Below are 24620 nucleotides of genomic sequence, written 5' to 3'. Positions count from 1 at the left end.
ATGGGAGCTTTCCTTCTCCGATAGGTGGAGACCGCCCTCAGAAGAGGAGGCGGCGCTTCCTCCCACCTCCCCGCCGGTGCTTCTCCGTCGAGTCCAGCACCGAGCGCAAGGTCGCCATTCTCGGCGCCGCCGGCGGCATCGGCCAGCCCCTCGCCCTCCTCATGAAACCCAACACCCTCGTCTCCTTCCTCGCTCTCTACGATATCGCCGGCACCCCCGGCGTCGCCGCCGACGTCAGCCATATCAACGCCCGTGCCCAGGTCCCCCACCTCCACTTTGTTCTACCGTCTCCCATCTTCTTCTCCCTTTTAAGCCTATAAAATCTCTGATCTAGGTTCTTGGATTTCTCTTTTCTTGATCTAGGTTGCTGGATTTATGGGCGAGGAGCAGCTCGGGAAAGCCCTAGAGGGCTCCGATGACGTCGTCATCCCGGCCGGCGTCTTCTGGAAACCGGGCATGACCCGCGACGATCTATTCAATATCAATGCCGGCATCGTCAAGTCTCTCTGCACCGCCATAGCCAAGTACTGCCCTAATGTACGCCACCCACCGCTCCTTTCCATTTCTTTTCCTCCTTTTGTTTCTTTTACCATGGAGATAACCTACATATTTTTTTCGTGGTTAAAATTAGAATCTTGTTAATATGATTAGCAACCCAGTGAATTCGACGGTGCCGATTGCGGCCGAGGTGTTCAAGAAGGCGGGGACTTATGACGAGAAGAAGCTTTTTGGAGTCACCACTCTCGATGTGGTCAGGGCTAAGACTTTCTATGCCGGAAAGGCAAAGGTTCCGGTGGAGGGTAAAGCTTTCACCTTTTCTTGAATTGTTAGTTTTTTTATTCCTATTTGATGGTCTTCCACACACTTACAAAAATCTTTTTCTCTTAGGTGACGGAAATTATTCGTTGCACAGGTTAATGTTCCTGTTGTTGGTGGGCATGCCGGTATAACCATTCTGCCTCTGTTTTCCCAGGTGTTTCTTTTTGTTTTATGAGTGTATTCTGTTTCCATTATTTTTGGGTCTTTTGTTATTTGTTCTTTATTATCATTATCTTCCTTTGGAGCTCTTATGTGATCTGACACATTACTTTGTTTCTGATTGGCGGGCTGCTCCAGCAAGCAATGCGTTAACTGACGGAGGATATCAAGGCTCTCACTAAGAGGACACAAGATGGAGGGACTGAGGTGGTGGAAGCAATGGCTGGAAAAGGCTCTGCAACCTTGTCCATGGGGTAAGTCTGAAGAACCATTTATTGTGATTTAAAAGTGTTCTCTAACTGCAAAACTAGGATTGGCTTATCTATATGAATGTCGCACATGGATTGTTGTATTTCTGTATCGTATAGCTTGATCGATCTTGCATTATTTTGTTTTTTATGCAAATATATTTGGGCAATGTCTGAGAATTTTGTTTTTGATTGATGACATAGTGGGCGCTTGTTATGCATTTACTCCTGTATAATCATATGATGTGAAGCTTAGCTAAATCATGAAAAAAGAATGAAATTTGTGGATCAGATGATGTTGACATTTTACTATTGATGAGTGGCGAGCCCTTATGATATTCTGAATTGCTGGAAGAATGCTTATCATTTTTCTTATAGACTATGTACATTCTCTGGTAAACCAAAATGGATACCATTCTATGAAGTTTCTGTTTTAGTTTGAACTCTTTGCACTTTGCATAATGAGTAAGGGCAAATAATTTCTTACACAGTTATTTTTTTGTTTTTATTATTTTATATTTATTTTGTTTTGGCTATATTTTTTTTCTTTTCTTTCATTTTAGCTAATCGTAGGCCCTGTCTCCTTCTCTTTTTCTCATTTTTCAGATTTCATGATATCTTTTCTCTACTTTTTTTATGCTAGGCAACCTTAATCACTAAATAAAGAATCTTCAGTGTGGGATGGTCCAGTAGCAATTTACTTTGCATCTCAGATGTAGTCCCTAGTATAAGATTTTAAGTTGCTGCTCAGACTATGTTTATAACAGCTTATACATTTATCAAGAAAAGTTTTGATGACTTCAACAACAAAATTTATAGTAAAAGAAGTTGAATTTTGTTAGTAACTTATATTATTGCTCCTTAAATTGTTCATGTATTATTTTTCTGCACTGGCAGGAATTTTGTCTAGAAGAACTGTGCATTGTAGGTTAACCCAACAAAATAATCAACTACCATCCTATATCCTGTTAGGTGACTGGAGTCTAGAATATACTTTTATTTTTATTTTGTTTTGTTTCCCTTGCCCTTTTGGTTATCTGAGTTGTCAGCATCGATTGTGGCATCAATCAATGGCAACTTATATTTTTAATCTACATATGCTATCTCATGCCCTTTTCAAGGAACTTCTTAATCCATCTCTTTCCACTAGATCTTGCTAGATGTTTGATTGCTGGTTCCATCACTCTTGTATCATGTTTTCACAAGCACATGTATACTTGTAAGTTATCTGTTTAATTTTTTCTGATTGTTTTGTTCACTTGTAAGACAAGTCAAATGTGATTAGAAGCTATGCTTCTTCCTCATATTATATTATATATGTATGTCTCCCATGCTGTGAGATATCAAGCAAACAATAATAGTTACTGTTTTACTACGTTTTGTAGTTCTGCTATTTCTATCTTTTCTTGTAAGAGATTTTTTTTTACTGGTTATAACTCCTTGATCATTGTAATATATCGGTTTTGGCTTTTCTTTTTCTGTTGGTGTTTATACTCTGGCCATAACGGTAACATATGGTTCAAAAGTAGTTAAATTTTAAATCGGATAATCAATAGGCCTTGTTGTTGAATCAGACAAACAACGATTTATCTAATTCTTTAATTGACATATTGTATACTATGTCCTTACTTCTGAATGTTGCTTTTATGCTCCTTGCTTTGTATCCAAATCTTTCCTATGCCCAGTGCTTTGATTTTGAGAGTTAGTTTATAAATATGGAATTTAAATGTCTGGGACATAAGCGGTAGCACTTTGGTGCAGCTATGCTTGGACCATCTTTGCTGATGCATGCTTGAAGGGGCTCAATGGGGCTCCAGATTTTGTGGAATTCTCTTTTGTGCAATCAAGCATCACTGAACTACCTTTCTTTGCCTCCATGGTAATTTTGATAAACTTATGTGTATTTTTTCTGTTACAATATTTATAAAATCATTTGATATGTTTTGATTTATGCTTAACATGATACCTTTTTTTTGTTCTGCAATTCTATTTTTCGTTAGATTGTTAAAATGCCCTCTGTCTATCATTGCTGGGAACTTATAGTTGATCAGGCAGCTAGGAATAATACTTCTGCTACATACCGATTCTTGAATCACTATATTAACCTCCCTACTTAGTTGTGTCACTACTATACAGTAGCAGCCAAGGATTTGCAATGTTTAATGATGCCCCAAGGTCTGACTTATGAAAGTTCAAGATGAAGTCAATATATGTTTGATACTTATATATGATTAAATCATTATTAAAAAAGAAATTACTTTCAAATTTAATTTCAAATGCTTGCTTTTGTTGAGGAATTTTCTTAAAATATCTGTTCTGGATTTTGATTTTATTTATTGAATGTGGAAGTATTTGTCTATTTAGTGATCGAAAATAGTGTCGATTATCATGGTTAGTATTGCATCATTAATAACTTCTTCTCAACATGTTAAATTTCTCTTCCCCTCTTTCTTTTGTTTGTATTGATCTAAAGGTAACTTGTGTGCATTAAATTAGGAGTCAATGAAAATGGAAAACATGAGGAGGTTTAATGGAACGCATTAGAGAAAAGTACTATGAAGTATATATCCTATTTAGGTTTGTGAAAAAGAAAAAAAGGACATGAGGTGAGATGTCAAAAATTGATCTCTAAAGTATTTCCCAAATCATTTTTTAAATAAAATTAAGACCTCATTTTGGGACTTTTGAAGTAACGCAATGTCTCTCGAAAGACTAGCAGTTCTGACCTTTTGCATGAAACAGCAGACTTGATGGTTAAATGCCAGTTCTGAAAAGGACAATGAAAAAATACTTCTCTTCTGTTAATGAAAGCATTGTATATAATTTTGAAACTGACATAGAATTAAGTGTAGCAAAATGCACTTTTCATTGTGTAAAGGGGGATGGAAGGATGCTGTAATGCTTGCCTCTTCTTTTTGTTCTTCTTCTTCATCATCTTTGTCCTTCTCTTCCATGGGCATGGGTTGGATCCTTTCCTATGGGCATGAGTTGGATCCTTTCTTCTTCTCTTCCCTCCTCTTCTATGGGCATGAGTTGGATCCTTTCTACTATGCTGTATAAATATTAGGTTCACTATACTTGCATATAAATTTACCAAGGCTGTGGGTTACATCGTCCACCTTTCCCAGAATCATCATGTAAAGTTTTGAAGTGACTAATTTATGGTTTGTTGGATCCTTTCCCATGGGCATGTGTTGGATCCTTTCTAACATTGGATAAATATCAGGTTCAGTTTTACTTGCATTTAGGGGCTGTTTAGATCCCTGTAGGTGGATTTGCACTGCAACTCCAGTTGTAATGTATCTTGAGTTGCAAGATCTTCACTTCTGGGAGCTTAATCTTGCCTGTTTGGTGGGTGATGAAGGGTGGGGGCTGGGAAGGTGAGCAAAATGGTGGATTGAGGGGAAGGGTGGTGGAGGAGAGGGGTAAGGAGGAGATGGGGGAGAGGAGTTGTAGGGTCTGTCTTACTTGAATTTAGGAGCTGTTTGGATCCCTGTATTCAGATTTGCACTACAACTCAAGCTGTAATGCATCTTGAGTTGCAAGCTCTTCACTTGAGGGGGCTTAATCTTGTCTGTTTGGTGGGTGATGAGGGGTGGGGGTTGGGGTTGGGGATGGGAAGGCGAGCAAAATGGTGGATTAAGGGGAAGGGTGGTGGAGGAGAGGGGTAAGGAGAAGAGATGGGGGAGAGGGGTTGTGGTGATGGAGGCGGCTTGGCCTTCAGTACTGGCAAGGGGGAATTCAGGGTTTTGAGGTTGGGAGGAGTGGGAGGCTTCGCTCTGAGATGAGAGGGGAGTTTTGACAGTTGCAAGTGGAAGGGAGTCGGGGCAGGGTTTGGGCAAGGGAGGTTGGGGGAGGTCCAATGAAGCCTAGAGGGAGATTTGGTGGCAGCAGGCAGAGGGGGTCCATGGTGAGGCTTGGGCCAGCAAGGGTGGAGCGAGGGGGCCTGGGTGTGGCACATGCCGCCTGCCTGGCAAAAATTACTAGAACCCCTCTTCCCCCATCCTGTGTTTCACAGCACGCCGGCACTTGGTGCCCCCTTCAGAGCTTCTGTAGATTTTATTATGTTTCCTTTTGTTTTATCTATATTATTTTATGGTGGGATTGAAGTTGGGCCATTGGATTTTGAACTCGCCTTTGTGGTCCAATCTCATGAAGTTTAGTAGAGAATCTAGTCATTTTCGGAAGCAAAGAGGACCTGGAACTCTACCCAAATTATGATTCTGCTCAAATAAAGAAGAGAAAAGATAGAACCTGGATAATCTTTTTATGCTTTTGTGCGGTTCAGTCCCTTCCAATCAAGGGGAGACTTTCTTTTTCCCATGGTTTCCCATTTCCAACCTCCCACACCTTGATCTCTCTTCAACTTGAGAAGAGAGATATTTCTAGTTCCCTTCTCAGGCTCTTTATTTGCTACGATTGAGTCCATGACTCTCAAGAACTGGAGCCTTGAGTCTACTATTGATGCATTGACATTTAGACTTTTTTAATAACGTGTACATAGTTAAAGATTTTGTTTCTATTGTTGGTCTTTTTCAGGTTTTATGTGACAGTTGCCAAGATGGGTTGCATTTTTTTAAGAATATTGAATTAGGGGATGGTGTATGCCTATTGTAAATGATTAATAATATAATAATCTTAAATTTGATTTTTTAATAAATTCGTCTCTTAAAATTTTTGAAATTTAGAAATTCAAGACTTCTTAGCATGTTATCTCCTGCCTAAACAAACTTGTTTTGAAAAAGTTAAGGTTTTTTTTTTAAATAAAAGGAAAGTTTGCAATTGGTTAAGGAACTTTATGATTAAATTTAGATCAATTTTGTTTCAAAAAATTGGTTAGTTTTATGACTCACTCACTCACTTTTGTCAGCATCCTTATGTAATTATACATTACCTCCTTAAAAATTTGTATTAATCTTCATGTATGATATAAGAAGATGGTGACTAGTTTAACAATCATCAATAAAGTACCAATGGGGCCCCCCTAATTGCAAATCTTGGCTCCACTCCCATGGGCCAGAGAGCTTGGGGGAGGTCTGGCAGAGTGTAGAGAGAGATCTGGTAATGGTGGGTGGAGGGGGGCCTGGGCAGGGGCGACCCAATATATTTGGAGGCCTAAGGCGAACTCACTAAGAGAGGCCTTTTTTAAAAAAATGATAAAATATTTTAATAAGTGCAAAATACTTTAAAAATTTATTTAAAATAATGAAGTACTTTTCAGAATTTAAACAAATGAAGAGTAAGGAGAAAAACACAAATAGTCCATATATACAACTAAATATGGTCTTACAAGCCAAAACTCCAAAGCCAACCTAGGTTTTGGATTGGCTCCAACCAAAACCAAGAAGTTCAACTTTTCAGATTCAGAGCCCTGGATGGAACTTAAAACTGTGTTTATAAATATATTGCAAACCAGACTGAGATGTTCAATGTATGCTACAATTACTAAGTAGTTCTTTATAATGGATGTTTATTAGGAAGCTTCACCAGAAAAAGAAACAAACATACACTGGGTGATAACTAAAAGCAATAACAAAAGTAACATCGGCATAGCAGGAAATAAGCAAAGAAAACTGTATCTTAATCTGAATATGTGAATGGTACAAAGGAAATGATACATGCTACATTTAACCTTTTAATGATACTGATACTTCCAAAACAGTAGGATGAAACAATGAATTATGTACACAACCAGTATGTTCAACAACAATGTCACAATTACGTGATTTCCTTGTTCAACCAAAACATAGGTTAGAATTAAGCCCAATGACTTTACCTGAATATTATTGCATTGGACTCCGAAGCCTTTTTCCAATCAACATAGATTGGCAATGTCAAGAGATAGTCATTGTTCAATGCATATGTCAACAGCAAATCTTGTGCTGATAGTTCTTCAAATTGAGCATCACATAGAAGTTTCATAAAAGACCGTTGGAATTGAGTTGCAACAGCTACAACTCTGCATGTGAAAACCAATTATGAGTTACACAAAAACAACAAGCAAACACTAAATGGAGAATGATATGTATTTTACTTTGTAGAAAACTTCAAATCAGGAACAAAAAAATAACACAAGAATCCTATCTAAATGCATTGGGCCCTGAAATGCATTGGACCGATGCTATATTGTCTATGAACAAATCACTGCAGCAAATTAACAAACATCTGATGCGCCAACAGTAGATTGCTAAATAACAATTCTAAGAGCATGGACCAGCAACAAAAAACAAGAGATGCAGCCGATCTAACCCATACAGAGAGACCAGAGAGGGAAAGGGAAGTAAAGAAGAAAATAGATAAAAGAAATCAGATAGAACGGCAGGAGAAAAAAGAGAATCAGGGTTTTCTTTTTTATATCTTGCACTTGATCACAGAAAATCAGAAAAAAGAGAAATCAAGACTTACAGGTTACAGCTATACAAGTTGGGCAGCGACGATAAAATTGGATGCTTCCCGAATTCCCGTAATCCCGTTGGAACTTGGATGCTCCTGGGCCCGGCTTAGAGTTAGTGGATGCTCCCCGTCGGAGCAGGGGCAGCCAAGAACTGAAGATTTGAGTAGCCTCAAGCCGTCGACGGTGTCATGATCGAGCCGAGAAGGGAAGGGTCGAGCTACCGAAGAATTGAAGAAGGCAAGAAGCACTGGAGTCTGGGGGGAGAGGAGAACTGAAGAAGCTGAGAAGGTTCAGCAAAAAAAAAAAGCACCGGCAGAGAAGGGGGAGGGAATGTCCGTTGTTTGTCGTAGCCGTCGCCCGCCTTACCTCACCTCAGACACCTATAGCCCATAGCCTGTCTGTCGTCGGGGACGCACTGTAGCGGCATAGCCAGGTGGTAGCCGGTAGCTCACTGTCCTGCTAGGCTGCTAGCTTTCGGATGTGAAGCTATGCAGCGTTAAGCAGGAAAAAGAAAAAACTGTGCAGTGGGTGGCTGAGCGGGGCCTTCCTTGGGCCGGGGGCCTTAGGCGACCGCCTCAGTCGCCTAAGGCTGGAGCCGGCCCTGGGCCTGGGGTAGGGCTTGGCGAGGATGGTCACGGGAGGTTCGGAACTTTGATACAAGAGGTCTCTGGACAGTGCTGGCAAGGGGTTGCCCAGAGTGGGAGAATGGCTTGGAGGGGGCAGTAGGTGCTCGAAGAGGGAGCGTGGAGGTGTTGAGGACGGTCTCAAGTACAAAGGGGACTCAGCTGTAGGCCTTGCAGCTCATCCTGTGATTGATTTGGACGTCGGATGAGATGCAGCACTATAAGAGGCATGCAGCTCTTTTTGTAGGCTGCTGTCTGGCTGCGGGGGCATCCAAATATGCGTGTTGGCCCACCCCACAGCTGTTTCTGAAGTGTAGGTTGAGCTGCGTCCTGCGAAATACGCTCCTAATTTTACCAAGGCTGCTGGATTACACTGTCCGCCTTACCAAGATTGCCACGTATTTCAAGTGATTGATGACTGTATAATTTACAGATTTGCAACTTGGGTTAGGAGTGCTTGAGATGGATAACATTTTACGATGAATAAGATTTGTGCAGATCAAGATAGTATAAAAGTTGATAACCACCTACACCGCTAGTTGCAATGCTATTGGTCAATTTAGATAGGAACATAAATAAATCTGTAATAGGGATGCAAGGTGGGATTGTGCATTACTGAATAATAAATAAATAAAAAATGCTACACAATGAATACATCAAGAATGCTTTTAGGGGGATGTTTACGACAGAGATGTATGGGATCAGGAAAAAAAATAGATGTTAAAAATACATATTTAGTGTTAGTAGTTTCATGACATAAGTATAATTTTTTTTTATAAAAGAATTATCTTGAAACTAATCTAATGGCCATAAGATACACCATAAAGATACATTACACGTGGCAGTTGTCAGTTTATTATGATTTCCAATTTTCCATTAACCAATCCAGCAGCTATTGTTGGTTAGTTCAGAAGTTCCGGCATCTTCTGTTAAATTAAAATACACAGCTATAGTGAATGAAGAAAACAGAATAAATATTTGGAAAAAATTGAACATTTATATATAATGTTTTATTTTTTTGGTGATTAAATTTTGAAAACCCTATAAATGCTTCATTGATGTTTTGACTTTCTTTTAAGGTTCATTATTTATCTTTTTCATATATTTTAATAGTTTTCTCCGGCATATATTATTGCAGATTTATCTGAGGGTATGTAACATTGAAGTAATATATCAACACAATTTCTTGTCGTCAATCTCTAGACTAGAAACACAGAAAGATTGGTTTTCCAATTTATTAAGAAACTTTAATGAACTAACTCAAATATTAAGTAATGAGTATTTATAAAATTACATGTGCTAGTCTTTGGTTTCTTTATGCTCATGAATTATTGTTGATGTTCATGCTTGAAGAGATTGACTTTGGTCATTATTGCCTTTTTGTTCTTAAAAAGGTGTTCTTATAATCCTTTTTACTATACATTTAAAAGAGTTTGCCATTTTACATTTCGAGCTTGATAAAGAGTAAGAGCTGCACCATTGTAGACAATCCCCCCCCCCCCCCACCTTCCCTACCTCCATCCAACAAAAAGAAAAAGAAAGAAACAAGAGAATAATTCTACCTTTTGAAAGGATCAAAATTTGAAAGAAAAAGCTTAACATTTTCAATTAATAAAATTTGGACATGTGAGATAATTTGGACCCTTACGTGAGGTGTTGCAAATTATGCTGATATGATAAAACTGTTTTAAAAAATTTGTAATCAGGCTGGAAAGGGAGATCAAACATAGGATGATCTTAACTGTTTAATAAATTTAGTCATAACATCGTGTCATGATGCTCGAATGATCTGTTATTGCTTGCAGGCCTCTTGTTAGAACTGATGACTTTTTGTTTGAACCCCAAGTATGAGCAACTACACCTGCTGGACAACATATAATCTGTTGGAGGATTTGCAAACTTAACTGACTTTGACATGCTGAATTGGGGCATCTGGGTGTTGATTTTTTACATAAATAACAAACTCTGTGGGTCGAAGTGTGGCATTATAACCATATAAGAAAAGAAATCCCAAGTACATAAAACAAGGTGATTCAGATCAAGGTTTTAAGGATTGGTTTTGTTACCCATATTTGTATGCAAATGGTACAGTGTTGGCACAGTACAGTTTTTGTTGCAAATACTTGGTAACCAGGTGTCGGTTCCAATCAATATGGTACAGTACATCTGATATGGAACGGTGTACTCAAAACCATGATTAGATTCTGGAGCAAACTTCATTTGTCTAACAAATCCTGAGTAGCTACCAATTGGGAACAACAGAAAGCAGTAATTTTCAACCTAAAGCCAACTAATGTTGTGCACTCTGCCTTTTAGTCTTTGAATACCAAGTATATGGTTTAGAGACATTTCTCCCTTGTGCTTAGCCATGAAAAGGTTAATTTCACCAGCAGTTTGACTGCACTAAAATTTCATAGTAATTTTGATTTTACTAGTTATATGGTAGTGGCTTGCATGTTACACTAGACCAGTTCGCCATACACAGCCTGCAACTATTATCAAAGCATGTGCATGCACAAACAGCTAACCAGTTCATAGTAGATTCCCATGGAATCTCCTTTAGACCTGATTTCTTGCTTTTTGCCCCAAAAAGGAATCCTTGCAAACCTCCCTTTTCTTTTGTTGTAACTAGGAGTTTTTAGTTCTCTATGAAGCAATACATGTATTAGCTGTCATCTAATCTTTTCTGGTTTCCATGTACTCTAACCATTGACCTAGTTTGGTTTAATTGCAATGATACAACAACCGATGCAATCTTCCCCAAGTAGCATAGAACTCTTTTTGAGCACTGAAACAAACAATGAGATTCTCTGCTGATCTCCACTCTGGTGCTTGGTTGGAACGAGTAACCAAACAGTGTGGCCGACCTGATTCCTAAGTCCTGATTCACTTTTTTAAATACTTGATGACAAATAGTAACTTATGGATCCACTACTTTTTTTTTTTTTTTTGGTGAATCGGCTAGATCCTCTACTTTTCTGTGAAATATGCTTCCAGGTGATTTATCATGCAGACTGTGATCTTTCTACAACCAGTGTGTGGTGTAATGCGCTTATGCCTGTGATGTTCTTTTACCAAACTTATGGTGATTAAAATGACTAGAAATATTCTTTGCTATCCGTTGTTAGGTCATGATCTTTGAGCCAACTTGCATCTCTTAAAAATTGCTCCATCCTCTTTCGTTTTACAGGTGAGGCCGGGAAAGAATGGTGCGGAGGAAGTACTTGGATTGGATCCCTTTCTAATTGTGAGAAGCAGGGCTTAGAGGGTCTCAAGGCTGAGCTCAAATCCTCCACAGAGAGGAGGATTAAGTTCGTCCAGGAGAACTAGTCTATCTACACGGGGGTTTAGGTTCTCCTAGGCCCATCAGTTTTGCATGCGCTTTTAAGGGAAGGTCATCATCATTGTGTCTGTGTCACCAGTTACTCTGGTGCTTGGCTTGGCTGTCAGATCAAAGCCAACTAGTCTTTTAGATTTCGACTACATCAAAAACTCCAAAAAAAGGTACCATGAAATATTTCAGTTAGGCTCATGGCCTTCCGTAGGATCTAATTATGTCAATTAAGTCATGCAAATTGAAGAAAGCACTAAGATATGATTCTTGCGGACGCTTGGCTTATGGTTCTGGTTCTTTGCGAGCCTGACTTATCTTTTTTTTTTTTTTTTTTTGGTAAAAAAGCCTGACTTCTCTTTCAAACTCTGCTTGATGTTTTCTTAGTCGGTCACTCTGCAATCTTGATTGTCAGCCTATTGAAATCTAACTTTTTGCAGCTATTACGTAAGGTCATGTCTCAGGGCGGCGGCCCCCTTGTGGCCCAGGGCTTACTGGATTTGTTAGGCAGCGCTGTCGAGTTTCTAGGTTGTTTCTTCGTTTCGGCATCCTTGTCGAGTAGTGTATTAATATGTGGATGTGGACGCGGTAGTTGGTACAGTCGATGGTGCATTATTGTCGCCCATCTCCGCTTGTCGGCGTCCGCATAGCGAAATTTCCTTTTTTAAGTTACCTGATTAGACTGCCATTCAACGGTAGCCGCTCTAATAAATTGCCGTTGTAAGGGACCGTGGGCGTTCCGGCCAGACCCCGTGGTGGCGCTGATTGAGGAAATGCGGCATTCTGCAGGGGTCTTCTTCGCTCTCTACGAAGAAGTGAATGGAACAGGTTAACACGGGCTGTTGGTTCAAGATGGGTCCTTTGCTGTTTTGCCGTGGTTCGGTTTACATTCGCCTTGTTTGATGCCCCGCTGCTCAATTCAGTTCAGGTATGGAAATGGCATGGCTATATGGTGTTGCTGCTTTGGTGCTTTTCTATTAAGAAAAATGACATGCTTGAGTGCGTCTAGTCCGGGGCAGCTACAGCCAGTCTTGTTATGCTCGATCTGACTCCTCCTGGTCAAGCTCTTAATCACCTTTCATTCAAAGACCCGTTTAGCAGAGAGGAAGGAGAGCCAGGAGAGGGATGTTCACGGGAAGAACCGGTACCACGTGGTCACGGGAAGAAACGTAGCCGGTAGGAGAGAGGAGGGAGGGCCGGCAAAGGAGAGGGGGTGGGGGGTTGGTTCACGGGAAGAAGCGGAGTTCACGGGAAGAAACGGAGGCAGTAGGAGAGAAGAAGGAAAATGAGGAGCGGAGAGGAGGTGGGGTGTCCGATCCCACCTGGATTAAAAAATATTTCATGAGTTCTTTTATAAAAAATTAATACCTTTCAAAAGGGCCCTTCCACATGGGCCTATAGATCTGCCAAATATAGGACAATTGATAAATGCTCACCAAATTAGTTATGATCGTAGTTATGATCCAACGGTCCGATATTTATGTTAATAAAAATTTTATGGGTGAAAAACGAAATAGAGAAGAAGGGTAGGCAAAAAGTCCTCTGGCCAAGTTGATTGTTCGTTATTTTTTTTGGAGGATTATTCAAATCTATTTATAACTAAAGCTCAAATTTTTCGGAATTGTATCCTAACAAAGACTTTGCCGTAATGAATTTGCTAATGTGGTATAACAACTTTAAAAATATGCTGCAATAATCTGGTATATGATGGAAGCCGAGCTACTTTTTCTATACGGAAGCTCTATTCGGCATGGATCTCAAGCCGAAGTTGTGGGACCAAGCTAAGAAGAGATCGGTTTCGTGGAGTTGAATGCTTCTGCTTTGCTTGATATGCTTCTTGTGCCTGATTGAAGGGACTGAGTTGGGATCTTAGGAGGAACTCTAGACGTCCGGGGACAAGAAGTATGAGCTGCATGCTAGACAAATTTTTATGCGCCATATCACTTTGGTTATTAATTAATATAATAGAATTGCTAATAAGATACAAAAGTGTTGCATATACTGATAAGAATGTAGTTAGTCTGTGGATTGTAATGGTTGGTTGCACCTGCAAGAATAAAATAATAGACGGCAAATAATCTTCAAAAACTTAGATGGATAGATCGGATTTAAAGTTTCAATTTGCCCATATCATGCCATAGTGGATCAGAATCTAATGGATAGTCACTGTTTGAAATCCTAATAATTGTGGCAAGTTAGATTATAAGAACATTATGTCCTTACCAACAGCCAATGGGACAAACAATGAAAACTTTATGTCCCTTCGGGCCAATGATTCCAAGTGGAACATGTCGTTTTAAAGGCGAGGGCCACATGCTCGGTGCGGCGGCTCCTATGGCCATGAATTTTATTCGAGGCTCGACCTACTCTGTAAGGCCCTAATATGATAGCCATCAAGATTTGTGTACGTACTATAAAGGATTCCAAACTCTTCCACAGCTGCCCGTTGGCACGTAAAAATTGCGCTCGTGAATCTCAATGAGGCGGTAACTGTGTACGTATGAAAATGCTCGTACGTGCGTGAGTGAACCGTTTGTGCGACAGTGGCTGGCGATGAGGGGTTGTGCACGAGAAAACCCATGTGCAGCTGGGCTTCCTGGATCCAAGAGCTTCACAGCGAGATCCAACATGGTGTTTGTCTCTGGTTCTGCCGATAGTACCGTGTGGGTCCTTCTCCACGGTCGAATCATCACGAGATCATGCCGAAGGTCGGCGGCAACTTCGGGCCCATGGAGGAGCGGCCTCATTTTGACTCGTCAGCGAGAGCTATCTGACGCCGTATCATGTTGCTTAAAATATGGCGTCTATCAAAATGAATATATTCCCTGCCAACTAGCGTGCCACCAACAACACGTTAGCATCTGAGGCGACCTCCTAAAAATCGGTGATTGATCGCAAAAGCTAGAGATGATCGAAGAAAGAGTCCAAAAATGATCCTGACTCCATCTAAAGCTTTCCATGTTTTACATGCAGATGTAGCTTTGGAGAGTCATGGTAAAAGAAATCAAAAAGATTCAAACTACAGCCTAACGTCTTTGTCTTTGTTTTGCTCACTTTTAAAAAAATCTGAACCCAAATTTTGAGATGAATCATGACTAAATTACTAGCTGGTTCTTCGAAGTGAGAGCAAAATTTTACCGTTTTGTTATGTTTTTAGCCGTTGCGCATGTGAGGGGAAATCTATTTAATCCTTTTTGGACATGAGAAATCTATTAAATTGACGGCAACTTGATCCGCCAGCTTCGCCGACAGGAGTTTTCGGAGCTAAGACGGTGGGAATAAATTAAAAGGTGAGAGAACATGTAGGACGACGAAAACGCTATAAATGGGACAGCCCCAGGCCTGCCACAGCATTGTTGAGAGAGCTTTTCCCCATCCCCTCCTCTGTTGCCATGAAGCCTTCGCTCCTGCTCTTCCTCCTCTTCTCATGCTTCCATCTTTGCTACTGTGCCCGAAGCTATGATGCAATATTTAGCTTTGGGGACTCCCTTTCTGATGCTGGCAACCTCATCGTCAAGAACCCCAGCCTTTATCTCACCGCCAAGTGGCCTTATGGCATGACCTTCTTCCACAAACCCACCGGCCGATGTTCCGATGGACGCTTGTTCATCGACTTCCTCGGTATGCTTAAAAGTTCTCTCTCTCAATCTACGTTTTCTTCCTCTTTCTCTTCCAATTCTCTTACAACCTCCCTCTTTCTAACTTGCTCTACTTATTTGGCTTTAAATCTAAAATTTCTAATTTAGCTTAGTGTCACAAATTATGTAGCCGAGGCGTTTGGGCTGCCGTTGCCTCCACCATCTTTGAAGCCTGGCCAGGACTTCCGTAGAGGAGCAAATTTCGCCACCACCGGCGGCACAGTGCTTGACTACGGTTTCTTCCAGCGAAGAGGTCTTACTAAATCTATATTTACCAACGGTTCCATGATCACCCAGATCTCGTGGTTCGAGCGGATGAAGCCTTCCCTCTGCCGCACAACCCAAGGTGATGACCCATGAAATCTCTTTCACCATTTTTGCATCTTTGAGCTCCCTTCGCTTTCGCTCGACTTAGAAAACCATCATATACATGGAAATGAAGCGCAGGCTGCAAGAACTACGTCGGCAGATCTCTCTTCGTCGTCGGAGAGTTTGGGGGGAATGATTACAGCGCTTTCTTGTTCTCGGGCAGGAGTTTGGCTGAAGTGAGAGCGAGTACGCCCAAAATCGTGAATGGCATGGCAAAGGGTATCGAGGTAGGTGACCTTGAAACGTAAAGAATCTCTCATTTTGATCACCAAAGTAATGCAATCGCTATTGTTTGTTAAAGTTACTTCTTTATGGCTTTGAGCAAGTGTTTGTTAAATTTATAACAGAGATTGATCAGCAACGGGGCTGTGGATCTGGTGGTGCCTGGAGTTCTACCCATAGGATGCATTCCATTGTACCTGCAGCTGTACAAAAGTAATGACAAAAATGACTACAACAAGTACGGATGCTTGAAGAAGTTCAACCGTGTGGCCTTCTACCACAATCAAATGTTAAAGATCAAACTGCGACATCTCCAGCAAAGATACCCGCGGACGAGGATCATGTACGGAGATTTCTACAATGCAGCCATGCAATTTGTGATAAATCCGGGAAAATATGGTGAGTTTTTCCTCCATAATTTGCATATTGCTCCCTTTATTTCATAATCGGGACAACTAGACTAGAAATCAGGCGACCATACCAAATAGGATTATAGAACTGATGCCATGACGAGATCTGGGTTTAGTGGGAGCAGGTTTTGTTTACCGCAGCTTATGATTCACGACGTAGGCAGCTACTAATTGTATTGGGTTATCGTCTTCCCGACTGCTATAATTGTGGCCCGGAAGAACACGTAACCCAAGCCTATAAGCAGCCAACAAAAAGGACACTGCATGACATGATGACAACTTTTGTGAGGACAGAGAGGCTTAAAACTCTCGTTGTTTTGCACAGGAGCGTCATGTGCAAATGGTCCCCGGCCGTCGAGATGTGCTTTTTTTCTTGTGGGAAGAAAAGATTCTTGACATTTTTTCTCACAATGGTGGTGATCGTAGGTAGTACTCCTTGTCATGATATCCACTTTGCAAGGGCTTAGGGCCCCACCTACCAAAGAAAAAAAGTGCTAACAATCCTGATAACCAAGTTTCTTGGATTCTCAAACCAATGTTATTTTATATGAGAAGGGCGTTTGCCGGAACTGGAACATTGACTCAAAGTCATATAGTCATTGCTTGGCTTGTTTTTGCAATACCATTTTTACCATCAACCAATACAAAGGACTCCTCGGAACCCCCACCCATCCCCTTTGGATAAGCTTCTCAATTTACAAATGAAGAATAGAACTAAACATAAATTGGTGGCAATAAAGTTTTTTTTTTTTTTTTTTTTTATGGAAAGGGTAGCTTTTATGTGCAGTGAAGGAAAACTTACAAAAGCACTTTGCATGCTCATGTATATCCAAACAGAAGGATAGTGGTTCAAGTATTCTATTAAAAAAAGGTGGTAATAAAGTTGATGCTAGACAGATAACTCCTTGGTACAATCCAAGTCTCTTGGACTTGGACATTTTTTTTTAAAAAAAAGGGCATCCTCTTGTATATTATTGCAAAGATATTCCTTCCTCACTCTTGTAAAATAATTGATGCAGGATTTAGCAATGGGGCTCTGAAGGCTTGCTGTGGGGGAGGCGGCCCTTACAACGTCAATTTAGACCACAGGTGCGGTCAGAAAGGGTCGAATGTGTGCAAGAATCCCTCCACATTTGCGAGTTGGGATGGAATTCATTTTACCGAAGCCGCTAATCGCTACGTCGCCAACGGCTTGCTGCGAGGTCCCTACGCCAATCCGCCCATCATGAGCTAGCTTTGAGGCCGCACGGGATCAGGGGAAAACAATTCGAGTTACTCGATCTCGGAGAAGCATCCCCTGTTATTAATCGTTTATCTATTTATTTATTGATATAGCTTTTCTTCAGGTCTATGTAGTTTTTTTTTTTTTGGCATTCGTTCAAGAAGAATGTAATCTATTTGACCAATAACGTCGTAAATTGTTCGGTTGTCAGGAAAGTCCGGGCTTATTGCACATTTTGATTAATGATAGAATTTATATAAATATATAGTGAATAGATACTAAAAGAAGGATTTAAATTTCTAACTTTCTATTTTAATAAAAAATTATGTAAATAAATATTAAATAAATGTTAGAAAATGGACTTAGATCTTTGCTCTTGTGATGAAAACTTAAAAACCGGGGATAGGGGAGCAAGCAAATGAGATGGGAAAACATAGGCAGATGGTGTGCCTGGTACAGTAACACAAAGCAAGAATTTGCATTATATACTAGTATAGATATCAGAGATGGGAAAACATAGGCAGATGGTGTGCCTGGTACAGTAACACATAGCAAGAATTTGCATTATATACTAGTATAGATATCGGTTAGTTATTTTATACTTTGTGCTTGTGTAACGATTTAAGATTTTACTTAAAATAGCTAGTCGGAAGGTATTTTTTGGATTTCTTAGTACTGTATAAGCATTCAAGATCTTTCTAGTGAATAACCGATATGAGACTAAATACACATCCTAATGAATTCTTATAGCTTGCATCTAAGCTTCTTTTCTTTTATTATTATTTTTCATTTTTATATGAATTTTATGCAAAATGCCCGTAGTAGAACTCAAAATAAAACCGGCATGCAGTTAATATCTTATTCAAGAAAGTAGGTCATGAAATACATATGAAGGCAGTCTAGAACACTAACAAAGTAGATACCGAAAATAGACATAATCACTAACTAAAGCTTCGCCGGCGAACTTTTCTAAGTACCCTAAAATAAGAGCTTACAAAACTAACCTAGCAGAAAGCTCTTACAAAGCGAAGAAAGGCCAACTCACTTTATATTACAAAAGAAAAGCTGATGATAGACAGTAGTGATCATTCTTTCACAAAACAGAAAAAGAAAAAGAATAAGATGGAAACAGAAATAATGAATGATAGGTTTCAGTTTCACCATTTTGCGTAAAGTTGGACCAAAATCACAAATCCGCAGCATCGTTCTGGCTTTGCAAACCAAGCCATCGTGAAAGTCGATCCACTCAATGTTTTTCTGCAGTGATCGAAATCGAGGGGCACAGTCAATAATCTTTACCTTCAAATTATTAAACTTTATTTACAAATTGTTAAAATATCTTCATAATGTATTTTGTATAAGTGCTCGATTCCTCTTAAATATCAATCAAGCCCAAGAAAATATTAAATTTTGATTACGAACAGACCTTCTCATCAACTTAATTTTTGACCTAATGAGAATGTCAACATGACAAGTCCCTATAGAACTGATGCAAGCTTTTCAGTAGGCCCGGCCCAAAGTGCAGGGTGGGTGCTTTTCGTACTCGCCTAATCGAACCAATGTATGGCCGGAGGGAATGCATTTTGGCATCCCACCGCACGTGAGAAATCTCATGGTCAAAAATCAAATCATATAGGATCTGATGCTGGTACGCTTGCACCTAAAGCGGTCATCTCGACCATAATGTTCATTGGTTCTGTGACAACTGTCGCCTCTACATTCTGAGCCGGTCGGTAGAAATCGAAGAAAAGCAGTGTTGGGGGAGACCGAGGAGAAAAGCCATTTGTCGGAAAATTTGTGGAGAGGGTCTCCAAATAAGTTTACTTAAGAATTTCAAGTATCCCTTTATATACAATATAATACAAATTCATTAACTAATTTGATGTGCCTTAACTGTATGATAATGATCGGCTATACATTAACAATATGGTAACTGTCACGTACAAGCAGCATGCAGCGGCAATCACACCGATCATGCATTAACCATAGTGTCGTTGTAACTGCTAGTTTTTATTAACTCGAAGAGAGTGGTATCTCGGTTTTCACTGGGGTTCACCTCAGTATAAACCGCTATTAAAAGAGTCGGTTCAAGCCGAGATCAAGATATCCAATATTTTTTTCATCAACAACCATAAATTCTATCTCTAAAATTTATATGGCAATAAAAAAACAAAAAGAATACTATAGCATCGATATCTAGCGGGTAGAATCTTAAACACAACTTATAAAATCTATCCAAATTGCTAATAAAACCTGAATTTTGAAGTTGGGCATTATATGTGAAAGTGACTTTTGAAATGCCCTCTAAGTATATGTTTACTCGGGAAAAGAAATGCTTTTCAGGAACCTTTTTGGTTCGGCCCTCAACGCTGCTTTCTTGAGGTCGGATATAATTAATCATACCATCGTAGGTCGAAGATTTCGCCTAGTATAAGCTTTCGGACATTTAAGAAAAGTGGAAAAGGACAAAGACACATCCACGTTATAATTATTTAGGTTTAAGAATTTTCTGAGGATGCAAAATTGAATGCAAAACTGTCTGCACCCTAGCCCGATATCACGAGCCAGGATCATAGCAACTATCGCATATTCATATAAAACTCTCTTCACAAGCATGCAAGGCATCTCATCACGATATCATAGACGTGCAGCAAAACAACCTTAAATGATAATATGCAACTTTATTACAATAACTAACTCAAAATTTAAATATTTTACAATTCTAGCATTATTCTAAGGTAGTACATCAATTTAAATGAATTCGAATCTAAAATAATCTGTGCCAAAGTTCTGCTAGTCGCTCTCCCAAATTAAAATCCGGTCATGCTAGTTTTTTGGATTTGTAAAAACGGTAAGAAATTGTATAATGAGCTAGATAGCTCAGTAAGTAATGAATTCCTTAACTAGACAATTTATGCAATAACATAAAATATAAATACAAATTATAATAAATCAGTATAAAGACATAATCAATTCCATTTCAAAATACAAATCCATTAAAATTCATATTTATTTAAATATTTATATATGTAATTATAAATCTGATTCAAAATAAATCACATTCAACTCAATAGCCTTAAACTATAGCTATACTTATACGGTTATACCTTGTGGCTAGGCTAGAAATAGAACCGTACTTTTATCCTGCGGAGTGGGCCAGAATACCGCACTTTTGTCATATGCAGTGGGCCAAAATACTGCACTTATATCCTGCAGAGTGGGATAGAATATCACATTTATACCTTATGGTAGGGCTAGAAACAGAATCAATAAGCTTAATAACAATAGAAGTGCTAATGTATGATCCCCAATTGGCAAGGATTTAGAACATAGTCAAGCTAAGAGTTCAAATTTAATACATATCAAAGTTCTTTTTACAAAATAACATATATATCATATTCCAATCAATATAACAATAGTCTAGAAAATATTACCCCGAATTATATATCTATTTTTTATTCGAAATACCATCTCATAAACTTCGTAAATTCCATATAAATCGATTTACAATTTCTTTGATGTAAAATAATATTATATAAATGAAAATCTGGAAAAAGTAGATCATTACTTACTTTGTACAAATAACGGGCACACAATCCAACTAATTTCGAGTTCCTTCTTCAAAACCAAATATCCAAAATTGCATAATTAATTTAAGAATAAAAATTCTAAGTTCTGGTACCCTTACAGGGCTGAGGGGAAGTGCTCGACACCTCAGTCAGTCCGATCAAAGCAGAATTCATCTGATCATTCTCAAACTAGGGTACATATTGTTCGACAGAGGTCGGAGATGACCAAATCTAACAGTGCTTGGCAAGAGCCAAGGTGGGTTGGCACACTGCCCGATGATCTATCAGGATCCTTCACCAAAGTTGATACAAAAATCACTGAGAGGCGTATTTACGGATCCAACAACCCTAGAGAGAGAAAGTTTAAATAAAGAGAAAATCTTTGTAGAGAGAGAAATATAAGAGATAATAAAAGAGATAAAGTGGAAAAGAGAAAGAAAAAAGAGCAGAAGAAAGGAGAGAGAAGCTGAACTCTCTCTTTCTTCCTTTGTTTTGTTTTTTTGTCCTCTTCTTCTTTGGTGAAGCAGGAGAACTTCTCCCCCCCATTAGCATCAGAACCACAGTACCGATGCCTATGGTGGTGTCTGCTAGCTGGAGGACCGACGGTCGGGCCACCATGAACGTCGGTCGTTGGCAACACACAACCAATGACGGAAAAATAAACCGAAAACAACCAAAATAGACTTTGGTTGAAATCCAAAAAAAATGGCTTCTTGATTACCAAAACTCGTCCATAGTCAGCAACCATCATGGGAGGTCAAGGAAAGGCATCAATGACAGGCGTTGGTGGCTAAGATGGTGGGAAAAAGGAAGAAGCGGTAGTATCAGAAAACAAGAGAAGCAGAGTATTCCTCTTTCGCTCAAAAATCCGGCAAACACCTGTCAGAATCAAAGCTCTAAGGAGTCCAGAAGAAAGAGGGGAGGGATAAATCAATGGTATCCAGGTCCTTACTTGGTTCTTGGTGACGTTTGGCCGCGACAATGACGCAAACGGTGTTCGACAGTTGAAGAAGGATTTCAAGAAATCCTTCAGCGATGAGCTTCGATTAGGGCAGCAATTCTGAGGGGGTGGAAGCGAGGACCGAGAGGGCTTCTAAATAGACTTGGTCGCGACCAGAGTCCAACCTAGAGTTGGATTTCGGAGGAGGAAGAGAACTCTAATTGAGAATCTCCTCCCTGCAGGCATGTGTGCGACACGTGCCAGTTTACTAGGTCTTACAAAAACCTTCGGCTAAAGCTTTCAGCCCCAGCACAGAGAGCGGCGTCAGACAGGAGATCAGAGGGATACTGCAGGTACCGGAGCAGGAGGGGACGCTGACCTACCTTGGCGTCCCTATCACGGGTCGGAGGCTACGGGTGGCCGAGTGCTTGGGCTTGGTGCAGCGGGTCCAGAGCAGGCTGGAGGGATGGAGGGCATCTTCCCTATCCATGATGGGGAGAGTGACATTGGTCAGAGCAGTGCTGGGATCTATTCCGGTGTACCTTATGGCCAACACAGTAGTTCCGAAGACGATTCTGTTGAGGATCGAACGCCTTCTTCGGAGCTTTCTGTGGGGGTCATATAGTGGAGGCCATGGAGTGCATTTGGTAGCGTGGGAGCAGGTCTGCCTTCCTACTAGCGAGGGTGGTCTAGGGGTGCAGTCCCTCGTTCAGAGGCGTGAGGCACTCATTGCCCGGCACGCGGCCCAGTTTGTGTTAGCGCCACACAGTTTCTGGAGTCAGGTGATGGCAGCCAGATATGGTCGGGGGGCCTCATCAGTAGCACGGACCGGTCGACGAGTCTCCTTCATGTGGCGCGAGATCGGGAGGTATTTGCCATCAGTTGCAGCACACACCAGGTGGTTGATCGGCGATGGCCAGAGTATTGATGTGACCAGTGATTCGTGGGTGGACACCCTTCCCCTGAGTCGCTGGCCGACCATGGTAGATGCAGAGGCAGTGGAGGGGCTACGGGTGTGCGATCTCCTAGCACCAGGAGGGGCAGAGTGGGATGAGGCCAGGTTACGGCTGCTCTTCGGAGTACATCTGGCTGTGAGGATTCGGTCTCTCCCGCTTCCAGGTTGTGGGGGGCCGGATGTCAGGGTATGGGGCACTTCGAGCCGGGCCGGTGTTAGACTGGGAGACCTATCCCGTGCCATTCAGCCAGAGCACGAGCCGGGGTCAGATTGCGCTTGGATCTGGAGGTCCGGCCTCCACCCGAGGGCAGCTCTCTTTTTGTGGAAGGTGTTCTGGGACCGCCTTCCGACGAGAGCAGTGTTGAGCAGGCGTGGCTGGGGGATCCCTGCGGAGTGCGGGACGTGCGGAGCTGAGGAGACAGTGGACCATGTGCTCTTTCAGTGTACTTGGGCGATGTCGACATGGCAGTGTACAGGGATCCCGCAGGGGGCCCGATGTGCGCGGATTCAGTTCCTTAGTATGATGCGGCAGTGGCTAGCGAGTCCGCAGACTCATGAGGAGGGTATCAGAGCGACTTGCACGGCCCTTCAGATCTGGCTGGCAAGGAATGCTCGTACTCTCGGCCAGCGTAGGGTGTCACCGAGGTTTGTAGCAGAGTTTGCTCGAGCACAGGCCACGGAGATCAGCCATATCCCTTCCACAGTTAGACCTTTGACAGCTCGGGACACCTGGGGTTCCCCCCTTGCTCCGGCAGCTCCTCAGACGGTGTTTTTCACCTGGGAGCCCCCACCCCCGTGCTTCCTCAAGGTCAACTTTGATGGGTCTGTGTTGGATGGCGGCTCGAGAGGTGGTGCAGGTTTTGTCATACGGGACCCGCAGTCCAGAGTTGTGGCTGCAGGCGGCTGCCGCTTGTTCGCTACATCAGTCCCGGGAGCTGAGCTGCACGCTGCCTGGGCGGGGATTCGACATGCACGGGCGATGATGCGGACCAGCCCGATTATTCTGGAGGGCGACTCAGCTACCTTTATTGGATGGATTCAGCAGGGGTTGAGGGGTGAGAGCTCAGACCACCCCTTGATCCGCGACATAGTCAGGATGATGAGAGATGGGGGGGCCACCCAGGCCATGCATGTATTTCGGAAGGCCAATGGGGCGGCTGATTGGGTAGCCGCCTATGCGGCCCACCATTCGGGTTACGCCCTTTGGTCAGGGGAGGGGGAGCTGCCTTTGGCACTCCGTGAGATATTGTATTTTGATCTTATTGGGCGTATTCATACACGGTCTGTATGAAGCACCCGTTTCAGCAAAAAAAAAAAAAAAAAAAAAAAAAAAGCAAAGAGATGCAACCATTTAGGCAATACACACTTTTTAGATATATTATTCCACTTCTCATATAATCACCCTACCTTGTTAATAGTTATGGTCGCATCTAAAGTTTCTTATATTAAGTTACCACTATGCTGAAGAGCTTCAAATAGAAGCCACAGACTTCACGTACCGGAGTTCTTGTTTTGATGCTAAAATAAGAAATGCAAATAAAATGTTGCTTCGCCAACTCATTTAAGAATACGTGATGGAGGTGAAAGATTGTCCTAGAAAGAGACAAGTATCGACAAGGAAAAGTTACGATTTATTCCCGAGAGTGTAGTTTTTTATTCATTTTATACTAGCTGAAAATTTTATGCCTAATTCTTGATTCTCTTAGTCTTTTTATATTTGA

The 24620-nt window shown here is 41.1% G+C and overlaps 1 protein-coding gene and 1 pseudogene across 1 annotated transcript; both read left to right on the top strand.

Moving 5' to 3' along the window:
• LOC103703006 lies at positions 1-11862 on the top strand (annotated as a pseudogene).
• A 2920-nt stretch (positions 11863-14782) lies between these two features.
• On the top strand, positions 14783-17650 carry LOC103703005 (GDSL esterase/lipase At5g45910-like). Its single transcript, XM_008785687.4, has 5 exons — positions 14783-15195; positions 15343-15558; positions 15660-15808; positions 15929-16202; positions 17233-17650. The coding sequence occupies exons 1-5, from the start codon at positions 14967-14969 to the stop codon at positions 17445-17447; spliced, it is 1083 nt and encodes a 360-aa protein (XP_008783909.1). The 5' UTR covers positions 14783-14966; the 3' UTR covers positions 17448-17650.
• Positions 17651-24620: the final 6970 nt, after the last annotated feature.

Source organism: Phoenix dactylifera, chromosome 8, assembly GCF_009389715.1.
Source record: "Phoenix dactylifera cultivar Barhee BC4 chromosome 8, palm_55x_up_171113_PBpolish2nd_filt_p, whole genome shotgun sequence".
Taxonomy (NCBI): domain Eukaryota; kingdom Viridiplantae; phylum Streptophyta; class Magnoliopsida; order Arecales; family Arecaceae; genus Phoenix; species Phoenix dactylifera.
The sequence above is the reverse complement of the archived record's forward strand: the minus strand, read 5'-3'. Positions and strand labels throughout refer to the sequence as shown.